The sequence below is a fragment of the Diceros bicornis genome, chromosome 22 (assembly GCF_020826845.1).
Source record: "Diceros bicornis minor isolate mBicDic1 chromosome 22, mDicBic1.mat.cur, whole genome shotgun sequence".
NCBI lineage: Eukaryota > Metazoa > Chordata > Mammalia > Perissodactyla > Rhinocerotidae > Diceros > Diceros bicornis.
The window spans coordinates 8345608-8358811 of record NC_080761.1 but is presented as its reverse complement, the minus strand read 5'-3'; the positions used below and the strand labels follow the sequence as shown (position 1 = coordinate 8358811).

At 44.3% G+C, this 13204-nt stretch overlaps 1 protein-coding gene across 4 annotated transcripts in view; it reads left to right on the top strand.

Annotated features, from left to right (window-relative positions):
- The window catches only part of NTRK2 (neurotrophic receptor tyrosine kinase 2), a 350327-nt gene that overhangs the window by 136483 nt on the left and 200640 nt on the right, over nt 1-13204 (top strand). The window contains exon 12 of one of the 4 annotated variants that reach the window (XM_058565526.1): nt 1032-2411. The exons of the other annotated variants lie outside the window; for them this stretch is intronic. Within the exon in view, the coding sequence (XP_058421509.1) occupies nt 1032-1069 (38 nt within the window). The 3' untranslated portion in view covers nt 1070-2411. Of the gene's footprint in view, nt 1-1031; nt 2412-13204 lie in introns of those variants that run through there. 4 annotated transcript variants of the gene reach the window in all.

Genomic DNA, 13204 nt, shown 5'->3' with positions numbered 1-13204 from the left:
CTCACCAGCAAAGAGAGTGCAATAATAGAACCTATCTCATAGGGTTATGGTGAAATTAAAAGGGCTAATTTGGGCGAGGAGCTTAGACAAGAGCCTGGCACAAGGTAGATTAGCTGTTATTTATTGTGCAAGTTATTTACTCATCTTTCTCCATCTGTGGGGCCATGGAGTATTTGAGGTCAAGGAACTTTGTTTTGTTTATTTTTGTATCATCTATTACAGTGTCTACTGTTTGGATGGTGCTCAATAAATGTTTGCAGAATTAAGAATTATGTATTATATGTTTTATATATATTATATGTAATATATACTGCATGTCTTATATTGTGTATATAATATAAATACACACAATATACTACATGTTGTATGCTATATATCATGTTATATAATAGATATCACGTCTATATATGTGTGTGTGTCATCTATATGGTATGGCACTTAATTAAATTTAGGCAATTAATTAATTATTTAATACTAGGATTCCTGAAGAAAATCTAAATCTTTGTGTGGTCCAGTATTTCACCAGGTAAAGCCAGCCAGTTCTCTGATCTGGTTGCTGAGTAATTAATCATTTTAGAAATAATTTGGTAAAATTAGGTGGGGAAAGAAAATCAGGATTTGGGTAGATATTTGTTGTTGAGTTTTACTTTTTTCTCTGTATATCAAAGTTCTTCAGGGGTCATCTATGTTGCACAGAGATTTCTCCTCCTTAGATGAAGATGTCAGCGTCTGATGCGGCCGTGGGTGGAGCCGTGAGCAGAGACCCTGCGCATTTCTTTCCCATGTTCCATGTGCCATGTAAAATCAGTTTTAAGTTTAAAACTAAGTTGCTCATTACTGAGATGCACATGTTCTCCCAATTTCCGTTCTGTTGTTATATATTGCTTTATGTTTTAAAGCATATTCCATGTTGTGTCTTAATTTTGATGTTTATTTATTATGTTCTTTTAAAAGTGATTGTATTTGTATGTTACTTTCCATTGATTTTTCTTTTGAGCATGACACATGTTTTTATTTTGTGTTTCTTTTAGGTTTTGTTTTGTTTCATAAGATCCCCCTGGAAGGGTAGCTGAAATAAAGGAAAAGACAGAGAAGGGGCTGTGTGCTTGTGGGTTGTCGCTGCCTCCTAAGCTGGACTCTCGGGACGGGCGTTGGCCTCCCCCGGGAAGTGCCGCTTGTCTGGGGTTTTCTGGTGGATGTGAGTGGTGCTTGCACAGCGCCCGCGGATGCTGTGAGCTGTGACTGCGGACACCAGCGCAGAGGCAGCTCACAGGCCGCTAAGCACAAACTCGAGAAAATGTCTTAAATCAATGCTTCTCTTTTGTTCTTACAATCATTCAAATATGAAACTGAAATGAAATTCCATTGGATTATGCTCCTCTTCTGAAAAGTGTGCTGTTTGACCATACTGGAAATGTACTGATTTTTATTGTTTCTGTTTATTAAAGATGAACTGCAAAGGTAAAAAAAAATTAAATTTAGGGACGGGTTTAAGGGCACACTAAACATTTTAATCTCCTTTTAACACGTATTTTAGCATCGTTTTCTGTTGTTGTTCAATCAGTACTGAATTCAGAAAGTTTCACTTTTCCACCTACAACACAGTGACTGAAAGAGTTAAGAGCACGTACAACGTCACTGTGGGAACTCGGTGATGTCACTGAAGGTCCAGAGTCATGCAATCAATGTAATGATTCCCTTCAAGTTTATCATCAGGCAAAAAAGAAACCACAAAAAAGAAGCTGTTTGGTGGGGGCTATGGACTTAGGTTAGGCATGGTCGGCTTCCGAATCACTGAACAAGAGCATGTGTGCATATGGTGCATTTGTCCTTTCACTTGCCCTCCGCCATCCACGTGCTTTTTAGAAGTTTGCTGAGTGAGGAGGCCGCAGCATCCCATGCTGTTCCCGTGAAGACCTGCAGCTTTTCTACTCTGAAAAGGCCTGCGGGCAGAATGGCTGGCCTGCTGCGAGCAGGAGATGGTGTTCTAAGAGGGGTAGTCCCCTACCACATACTGCCCCGCTGCTGGGTTCTCGCGGCCAGGGCAGCTCTTTCTGACCCCAGCAGCACAGAGGGGGCAGAAGGCTAGTGAACGTGTGCTTTATAACGTCCAGCTTCATTGCTGAGAGGGCAGCCTCAGAGCCACAGAACCCCACCTCCCTGCCTTAGTCTTACCATGGACACCTGTGTCACTTGCTCGACCATCGCAGTGACCTCGGTCCGCTTTGCTCAGTCTGCGCCAAGCAGTAGCCCTGTCCTGAAGGCAGGCGTGGCTGCCCCTGCCCCACCTCACCGCACACCTTGCTTGTTAGGGGGACTTCAGAGCCGGGCCTGGAGCATTTCATTTGAAAACACAATCCGCTCTGACTATTCAGGCACGCACACAGACGCCATGGCCGAATTGGAAACTTATTGACATTTATAAAAACTCTTTTTTTTTTTTGGAAATAGTTACTCAAGTTTTGCAGTTCAGCTTTAAGGATTTATAGATTTTTAACTAGTCCAATATGTTTGGAAATATCATTTTGAAATCTGTGTAATCAAGGCATTAATCTTAACAAACCAGGATCCATTTAGGTACCACTCGATATAAAAAGGATTATCCATGATGACTATTTTATACCGTATCCTTTACATGAGCCACTAAATATGCTCTTGCTTGCTGCAGACATCTCACAGAGCACTATGGATTACAGCATTTGATTGGCTCCTCCAGGCCCAGGCCTGAAAGAGGGGCGGTTTCTCTGAAGCATCAACAGGCTGCTCATTCTCAAAAGTTTTCTTTCCACATAGACATCTGAGTGTGAGGGCAGCTGGCTCTCAGTGTTGGGGGGTCTGAACATTTTCTGAACTCCCATTTTCTTGCTCACTGCTAAATGACAGTTCCTGTCACTGCTTAGATTTCGGCCTTTCCCAAAGGTGTTGATTTACAAAGAGGCCAGCTAATTGCAGAAATCCTGAGCCCTGAAAGGAAGATGAAATTCAAACTGTGGGCCAAGCAGAGGCTGTCAGAACGGCAAGGATTCTTAAATATCAGCCATTCAGTACACTTTTTTTTTTTTAAGCTTTTATATTATTCCATGGAGCCATAAAAAGGTGATCCATTGTTTAAAGACTGTTTTATAAGTTTCCCAGACCCAAAAAGAAAAAAAAAAAAAAGTGAATATTTGTACTCAACAGCTAAAAGAATTGCAGGGTAGATTTTTGTTTTAAAACGGAGAGAAGTGGACAGATAAGGCAATTTAATACATCAAAGAGCAGTTGACATCTCCTAGGGAACCATGAAAACAGCAGGCTGTTAGAAAATTGTTTCATATGGTTCTTGTGTTCTTTGCTTTTCACTATTTTAATCCCTGAAGACCACAATCAGTAACATAGCTTCTCATTTCTATACTCTAGACCACCCCTTTCATCCTTTGCTTTTTATAAGAAATATTTTCAGAGCTTCCCAACGACACGTTATCATGTATTTTTGCAGCATTAGCAAAGCATAGGCAGCATTTTTGCTGAAATCGAGTCTGTCGCCATCCAGCAAGGACCCGGCGTTTCAGTGCCAGGCAGGTAGCCTCAGTGAACAACATGTGCCGGGCGCCACGTGAGCACCCACCCCTGCAGAAGGGCTGCTGTCACCAGCCCCAGCCAACTCGTGCCTCCCGGGTTCCAAATCTTCTGATTCTTTAAGAGAAACTTGAAACCTGGATTTTTATGTGAAATGTCCCTATTTTTGAGAAGTCTGCTCAGTTATTTTTAAAACATTATGTAGGCCAACAAAACATGTCTGTGGGCTGCCAGTTTGTTACTTTTGTCTTAAAACAAGATTACTGTTCTCTCACTGTATCATGTCTTTCCTTTGCAAATGTACCTCCTGACACTGCCCTTGAGAGCTTACTGGCCGTTGAGTTTAACCCCTCGGTGATCTGCACATGTCACTCACGGTGGCTGCTCTCCCCCTGCCTGGGAGCTCCTGCAGCAGAGTTTCTCCTCCATCCCCTGATGGGCCCCACTTCCATGTGGCCAGAGGCAACCTAGTGAGTCCTTCTTCTTGTTTTGTCTGACATGACTTTCTTTTCGCCAGGGTCCCTGTCTCCTGGCCTACTCAGGTGTGGCCGGGTTCAGATGGGACCTTTTCACAGGTGTCCTTAATGTAACCATGTGGCCATTAGTAAATGGAAAACAGGTGTGTCATCTTCAAGAGGTGTGGCTCAGGCCCCTTATCTTGAATCAGGTCCCACTGAGACCATCCAAGGCAGCTGAGAGAGACTAAGACAATCCCCCTGACATCACATGAGACATCAATCTGAGGCCAGAGAAGTTCCATCTCTCAGCAGGAGAAACAAATCCCCACATACTTGGAAGACAGCCGATGCAGGGCTTTCACTCCTGGTCTCTGCAGGGACCAATTTCATTTTCAACCCATTGAGTGTTCTTTCCAGAAGGAGGGAGCAGAGATGAGAACTAAATAATCCCAGCCCCAGCCCGTAAACCCAGAGCACAGAGGGAGTTGGCTGTTGCTTCCGAGCCCTTCAGTGGATCCTGAATTACCAGAGCAGTTAGGGCCCGAAGCACCTCCTCAGAGCCTCCTCAGAGCCGAGGCTGCTGCGGTGGGGCAGCGTGAGGAATGAGCAGCTCAGGAAGCAGGGGCAGGAGTTCAGTTCACCGCAGGTGTGAGGGCGGGCGAGGGAGGCGCTCCTGCTTTGTCTCTCCTCTTTCTTTTCTCTTTATTCCTTTAAAATCCCTGACTTTTGTCCTCCCTCTCTCTAGCATTCTAACTCAACTCCAAGACAAACTGAGAGCTTATTTTTCTTTGCTTTACTGGTTGCTTTGCATACAACTTTTTTTTTTCTCTGTGAAGTGGAATGGAAAGGCTAAACAGGACCTGTGCTAAGCCTTCTCTCCCTCCATCCGAGAGCGGCTGGGTCCGCTGTCCCCCGCCCCAGGGCCTTCTGTCCACAGCTCCCCCCTTGGTTTCCCTCTAATTTCCTCACACAACGGGGGACGCTTGTTTCATCCTGTTTTGTCCAGACTCTAGATGCAGAGGGAGAGCAGCCGAAGAGAAGAGATAGCATATAACCCCAGAGTGTTCACCGGGCTGCGGCATCCAGCCACGTGGGCTGTGCCCTCCCAGTCTAGCCGAGGTCAGTGGAGCCCCGAGGGCTGTGCCCCTCAGCAGGCTTGACTCGTAGGAAATGAGGCAGAAGCAGCCATTCTATTAAGTGCGTTCTGCTGTGTTCACTTCACACACCTGTGGCACCTGCAAACCATGTCAGGTTTATTCAAGGGCACCTGGGAAGGTTAAGGACTCTCCTGGACAGGGCATGAATGTAATTTTCTGCGGGGTGCTGCCAGACTGAATTAAGTTACCAGAATTCCCAACCTAGCAAGTGACATGAAAACAGCTGTCACAGAAGGCAGCTTTCCACTGAAGTCAGCGTATCTCCTTGTTTTGGTCTTCAGGGACAAAGGGACCTGCCAGCCATCTGATTCTGATAGTGACATCACCGGGAGTGTAACCCAGGCTAATGCTGCAGCAGAGCCTGGGGATGGTCGTTAGTGAGCACCCAAGATAGGCTGCCGTTGGCTGTGTCTGAAGTCCTGGTTTTCATGGAAAAAAAAAAAAATGTGTGAGAAGCAAAGAAAAGAACAGAGATTTTTCCATCACTTTTATTTTAGGACAGTCCATTTATGAATGGAGCATAAATAAATATAAAATAGCAAGAGATTCTATTCACAATGTACAGGTAGACCAAATCATCATATTGCACACTTTAAATATCTTATAATTTTATTTGTTAATTATACATCAGTAAAGCTAAAAAGAAGAAAAATAGCACGAGATTCCAGAGAAAGAGAAATCCTTGGGTTTCACTCATTTCATGTTCAAATCCATTTGCTGTAATTCATAGGCAGCCTGTGAATCATTCTCATGCTCTGTTGTTTCCCCATAATGTTCCAGGTTTTAAAGCCATTTTTTTTCACTTTTCCTGTAAATAATGGATAATCATTTTTTATTTTATCTTTAAGTGCTGTTTTAACAATGTGGATAGACCATAAATGTACTTGCTGAATTCATTCATTTTTTTAACAAGCCAATAAAGTTTTATAATTCATCTCCATGTGTCTTGCATTCTCTGTGGGGCCTTGTATACTTCCCCCACTTCCTCAAACACATCCCATCACCCTGTGTGTCACTGGTGGTGGTGTTCAAGACTAGAAGTGTTAAAGAGCGTGAGAAATGTCACTGAGAGTTTAGGGGGGAGTCCCAAACCCACAATAGATTCTGGAATAAATCTCCCCCCCAAAAAAGACTTTTAAAATTTCCATCAATGTGAATTATACGTTCATTGGATATGTTTTCTTTGGATAAAAGGCAATCCTAAAAAACAAACAAAAAGTTTAGAGAATTAAAAAACATAAATAAACAACCTTCTGTGGAAAGTCCTTTGGTATTTTAAAGACTTGGAATGACCTAGGTCCCAGCAAGAGGGTACACTTGGTGCCCTGTCCCTCCATTCTAAGTGACTTTGTAGTCAAATGAACATGATGACTTGTGCTTTCATGGAAGGGGGAGAGAGAGGAAGACAAGTGGGCATAGAGATAAGACACCATCGAACTGTACCTGTGAACGTGGTGCCCACACTTCACGTCCCTTTTGTCTCCACACTGCAGCTGGCCACACTGTCCCTTCCTCATTTTTCCCTTTTAGGGTAGGACCTAAAAGCAAGGTTTGTAGGACCCCAGTTCTGATTCATTTGAGCCTGCTTTCACCTTCAGGTAACCTTGAAAGGTTTTTGCTTCAAATCAAAGACTTAGAGATTGGAAGAACTGATCCAGTGTGACCTGATGTCTCATCAAGCCAAGTATGCCAGCCCCCTTCCCAGAGCCTGTTTAGTGCTGGTGACGGGTGCTTTTTCTAAACCCCCTTTTAATTTGCTGAGCTGAAAACAGGTTTCGTCTGCCGTTTGGAGGTTGTATAATATTTGAGGCGGTGGGCACTGGACCCAGACTATGTAGGTGTGAATCCCAGCTGTGCTCACAAGCTAGCTGACCTCGGGAAAGCTATTTCTCCACTCCACGCCTAAGTTTCCTCACTTGCAAAATGAGATGGTGGTGATGGTAATGGTGCCTCCCCACTGGGCTCTTCTGAGAGTCATGTGAGACGGTGCATGGGGTGGGGTGGGGGCACTAATAAAAATACTTGGAGGGACTTGGGTTTGCAGTGTGCTTGGCTATGCCGCGGTAAATGCTCTTGGGTCACAGACGCACTTGCACGTATCGGTCATGTGGCCATTGAGTGGTTGCAAATCATGGAGTCCAAAGGAAAGGGCTTCACTCTCGAGGTCATTCTGCACGTGATCCAAGATGTGAAGGCTACTTGGGGGCTTTCTTAGCAGTTATCGTGATTTCGCTCCTAGATACGTCTATCTGCCCAAGCAATTCTTGCATATTGATCCTTCCTCAGATTTGATTTTGATAAAATAAGAGGATGCAATTTGTTTGGGGCTGTGTTATGATAGCTCTATGAGTTTGAATGATGCTCTGTAGTTTGAGGATTCTGGAAGAGAAAGTCTTGAAGGTCATGTCCCAAATACAATCTGCCTCTTTTGTTCTCACTTTATTAATTTAGAATTTTTGATCGCTTGAATGGGGTCTACATTAACTTTAACTTTTGAATGATCCATTTGAAAATTTTTGCCTAAGAATAAAAATAACAGAAATTGGCTGAGAGATTGTTTGAAAGAAAAGATTTGCTTCAAGTTCCCTCGAGCCTTGGAAACAAGTGTTCACAGGCAATGAGATACAAAGAGCTAGATTCTTCTTTTCTGCTTCCTCAGCTACCTTCTTCTCACAGCTCTAGGAGGCAACATATGATTGGCCTAGTTGGAGTTACTTCATGTCTGAAGTAACAAAATTTAAAAGCATTTAAAAGCAAGATCTACCACAGGATCTAAGAGGTAGTAATAGTTAATGGGTGTTGATTTTCTCACTACGTACCAAGAACTGTTGTAAGTATTAAAACATATACTAATGTGTTAGTTCATTCATGATCCTCCCTACAACTCTAGGAGGACAGTGATTATATTGCTCCCATTTTAAAGGTTAGGAAACTGAGGAATAGAGTGATCAAGGGACTGTCCTGTTTGGGCTGGACTCTTGAGCAGGTCGGGGACTGGGGTGAGGCCAGCGAGCTGCCTGGGGCACCCTCAGGGCTGTGCCATCGCTCAGCAGTCCCTCCTATCCATGCTAGTGGTTGAGCAGCGATTACTGTTGTGGAAAAGCAGAACTGTAACGTTAACTGAAGTCACTGGCCAGGCGCCCGCTGTCCCTGTAAGGCGCTCAGCAAGCCCTTGCAGATCCTGACTTGCACGTACGTGGCACAGTAGTGCAGTTGGCACTGCTTTCTATATTTTACCTTATGAAACTGAGAAGTTGCATCCAGTGTGTATTCAGTGCTAATTAGCTAATGAAAAGCCAGAGCATGTTTGCTTTGTCCGTTGTAACTGAAGATGGATTTCTTGTTTTTGATTGTTCTAAAGTGAACCTGAGTACTGCCCATTCACTTGAAGCAGTCCTGAATGATGAGTGATGGTGAGGGAGACCCTGTCTGTGAGGGTGGGGGTGGGAGGGGCGTGGTGGGAAGGACATTTGAGGACACCTTCTGCCACCTCCACAATGAGGCTCTAGACATTGGAACAAGGTGGTGGAAAATGCCTGAGCTGCTCCTTGCTTCTGAAACACAGCGAGACAGAGCAGCATCTGAGCAGCTCGGTCACGTCGACGCTCCCGTCCCCGAATGTCCCGTCTGGCAGCCAGTGACAGAAAGACATTGCCAAGGGCACATGCCAATTTTCCAGTCATTTGGTCAAGTCCCATCTCACACACCACAAGACCCCGGGGCCTGTGTTTACTGAATTAAAATCTCTGCCCCACCATAAACTAATGAACAGTAAGTTCTCTCCCTCTCTCTCTGCTTTTAAAATTTTTATTGTGATTCCCAGGAGGAAAGGAAAAGCCTCTTTTGTGTTTATTTGCCACCGTTCCATCTCTTTTTAGTAATTCTCATCATACACTAATTAGTTTTGCTGAATTGCTAAATAAAAATGTAGGCCACAGCTGTTTGCTTTAAGGATTAGAATTCAGCTTCAGGTAAGTTCGTGCAATTTCACTCAAGACCCTGGAGCCAGGGTAGGAGGTACAGAGTCGCCAGCACTGTTTTACCTTTTAGGGGAGTTCTAGGTTGTTACATGAAATGAGACATAGCCTATTAGGGTGCTTCAGGCTTTGCAAAGATGACTCCCTTGACAGATTTTTCTCTCTGCATTTACTTAGGGCTTGGATTTGAGGGAAGCCAATGACCTCGCCATCATCCCTCTTCACTAAACACTGTTGATTGCAGGCCGTGTCTTAGGCCGGTGCTGGTAGTGTGCTGGCTTCCTGGTGTTTTTGCTCAGCAGGGTAACTGGCAGGTCTCAGGTGGAGGAGGGGGTCAAGATATGTCTGCCCTGTCCCACTCGTGGGGGTTCATCCCTGACAGGGCTCGTCCCACCACATCTGCAGTCCTGCCATCTGTCCCTCAACCCTAGAGGTGGGGAAGCCTTCCCTCTGTGGTCAGTCTCCCACCATTTCTTATTTGTCCCTTTAACCTGCTCGTACCTTTCTACATCTCTTCATTTAAACCATTCGGGGTGAGTTCTTTTTCCTTGACATGACCCCAGCTGAGACATATACCAAATTTTTTAATACATGCTCTTGTTTTTTCTTGCATACAGTCTATTCGAACTGCAGTAAATATGTATTAAGTGTCAATTATAGGTCAGACAGTGAGTCAGTTCCTGGGGCATACCACAATAAACAAAGCAGATGCAACCTAGGCCCCGTGGGCTGTGGGCTAGCGGTGATATCTGTAATGTCTGTACTGTTCTTGTCTGTACGTCACATATGAAACAACAAAGGCTTAGAAAGTTAAGGAACCTGTCCAAGGTCACACAAATCTGATCCGGCTGCCCGTGGAGCCCATGCTTCTGGCCCTGCTTCTCTGAGGCCTGCACTGTCCCCTTGCCTCCTGGGGGACCCCACGGCTGCCGGCTCTGAGGAGCCATCGGACCTCAGCTCTGCATTTAAGGGCTGTAATTCTTCCTGATTCAGTGTAAACCAGTGAATAGTACCCCAGCCATGGTTACCTATTTTCTCTTTTTTTTCTTTCCCTTTTATTATTTTTTCCCCTCTTCTTTTCCTCTAGTTCCCTTTCCATCTATACACACACAAATATGCTTTATCCTTTCTTTAATTTTCACACATTAAACATTTACAATTGGTTGAGTGGAATATGTGCGTAGGAGAGAGACTGCGTGTGTGTGTGTGTGTGTGTGTGTGTGTGTGTGTGTGTGTGTATGAGAGAGAGGCTTTCCTCGGCAAGGAAAGACACGGTAATTCATGCACATATGCACGCATGTGGAGCAGGAGTATTGCATCCATTAATTGGACTGGGAATTCACTCTCAGTCCACATAGCATTTACACCATTATCACCTCCTCAGGGATCCCCATGCGTTAATGTTCCCAGCTCCTTTCAAAAACTTTCCATATTGTATTTTTTGCATTTTAATTTTACTTCCTTATAAATAGCAAGAAGTTTTGCTGAGAAGAAATGATTACAAATCCCAAAAGGTTGGTGTTCCGTTCTGAGCTCCAAGATGTAAGGATTGAGTGGATCTCAAACTTGGCTAAATTTCTGACTTGGCAAAAGCTTCCATCATTATTTATGACAGCCTGGAAACTTCTATTTTCCAGGGCTTATAAACGATGCTGCTGATTTTGTCTCTCTTTTCTATTTTGCTGTGACTTATGAAATAACAAGCCTGAAGGCTTCTTCTTAACATTAACCCTCTTAGCAGAGTGAGAGAGTGTGTATGTGTGTGCGTGCGTGCTCGTGTGTTATTGTGTTCTTTTTTTTCTTGGTTATGAGGCACATTTGACATATTTCACATGGGCAGTGTACTTCCCCTTTTTTTCCTTTCCACAAAATGACAATCGGAAATGTTGAGGTTTGGGGTGTTGAGAATGATAACCTTGTGGTCTTCATTGTGGTCATGAAGGATTTCTTGGCCAGCAGTCCTCTGAGGGACTGTGTATCTCATCCCCAAATGGCAATTTTACAGTTGGGATTCCAGAGCAAGACAGGTAACCTGGAAAGTCTCCTAGAGTTTTTCCTAGAGGTGTGCCTAGGTTGTGTTTCAGGGGATCTCCATGCCCGTTTTCTTAGTAGTAAATTGTCAAAATGGAAGATCTACTGAGAAGTTGTCTCCTCCTCCTTCCCTCTCAGCCCCTCCTCCTCCTCCTCCTTCTCCTTCGTTTTCCCTTTCTATTTCCCTTACCTCCATGCTCAATATTTAAAGCCCACTCATTTTTTTTTTTTTAGGAAGATTGGCCCTGCACTAACATCTGTTGCCAATCTTCCTCTTTTTCTTTTTTTTTCTCCCCGAAGCCCCAGTACATAGTTTTGTATCATAGTTGTAGAGTTGTAGTTCATCTGTATGGGACGCCGCCTCAGCATGGCTTGATGAGCAATGAGTAGGTCCGCGCCCAGGATCCGAACCAGCCAACCCTGGGCCACCGAAGCAGAACACGCTAACGTAACCGTTACACCACCAGGCCGGCATCTAAAGCCCACTCATTTTAAGTTCTCTTTGTTAGTGCTTTCTTCTTTGGATTCATGCCACCACACAGAAGTTGGGAGCCTCCCATCATTGGGTAGAGTCCACAGATTTTGCCGAATATAGGCAGTAGGAATTTTCAAATGCAGAATGTGTGCTCTGAGAAGCAGATGCCAAGATGGAATTAAAGCTGCAAGGATTTTAATCAAGAGAAACTTTTGTGTGAGAGAAAATGGATAATGAGCTGGAGAAGGTTTCAGGAGCATCATTCTGCGGTGCAAGTACGGCCTTGGTGAATGAGAGAGGGATGGAAGGTGAGGCCAAGCATCCTAGACTGCCGTTCGCTTCGTGGAAGTATGGGCAAGGCTGCTGAGCCAAAATGAGTCATTGGAAGAGTTTCTTATCTCTCAGGATGGGTCTGCCTATTCCTACCACACTCAGACATCGGTGCTGGAGCAGCCCATGGGGGGCATGGACTGTGCAAATCAGGGGTTGGATTTCAGAGCAAAGAAGGATTTCAGGGTGTAGCTGGGGCCCTTTGTCAGTTATGCTTCCTGAAGTTAGAGGTTTGCAAGTTGCCCCCAGACAACAGAAGCTGTCTTATCTGACCTCCACTTAATCTATACACTGAGTAACACTGCTCCCCATTTCTCTATAAAACACACTGACCTGAACAGTCTTGGCTGCATGGCTGGGTTCCAGTGATTAAGGAAACCTCTGCTTCCTTAAATGACTTACTGCCAGCTACTTTGGCTTAAAGGGCTTCAACTATAATCATTCTTTAAAAAAGAGAGAAGTACACAGACTGGGCAAGTCAACATTGTGAAATGTTTAAAATGTCATTTTTGAGCTGTAGCCATCCTTGTATTTATGGAAACAAAAAACAACGTCCGAAACTAAGACCTGTTTTTGTTTTCCTCGCCTACATACTAAAACCACAAGTGATTTTATTTCTTTTCATTTTGTGTTCCCCGTTAACCAAATTTCCTATCATGGCAGCTCTTGTTATTGATTCCACTTCTTGCGGAAGAGTGTTTATGGAAGTGTGCATCAATACCTCGCCAGGCATGAGGAAAGAGCTGGAGTGGAACAGAACGATGCATCCTCTTACACAATTATTCACCCCTGAGCTCTAGCAGTCCTCGAGTTGAATTATTTTCAAGAAAAATGATGCCTTATTTGGATTCGACAGACTTTATTGAGTACTTTCTGTGTGTTAGACCATAGGTTGCCAACTCCAAGGACCACAGAGACCGGGCGGGTCATGAGACTGAGTGGCGGGCTGGTGGGACTGGCGCGTGCACAGGCAGTGCCCCCAGCCCCCGTCAACGTTGCTCTGCAGGAATGCAGGCTCAGGGCCGCAGATTATTCTGATTTTTCATGACAAAGAGAGATCCGGGTTTTTGTGTGAAATTTCCCAGTTTTTAAATGTTGGCAAGGCCCTTAACATTTTTTAAAGTCTTTGTGAGCCAAACAAAACATGTCTTTATGCCAAATTTTGCCTGTTGTGATCCTCGTGCTGGATATTCTGCTCACTGCTTTTAAGATATGTTT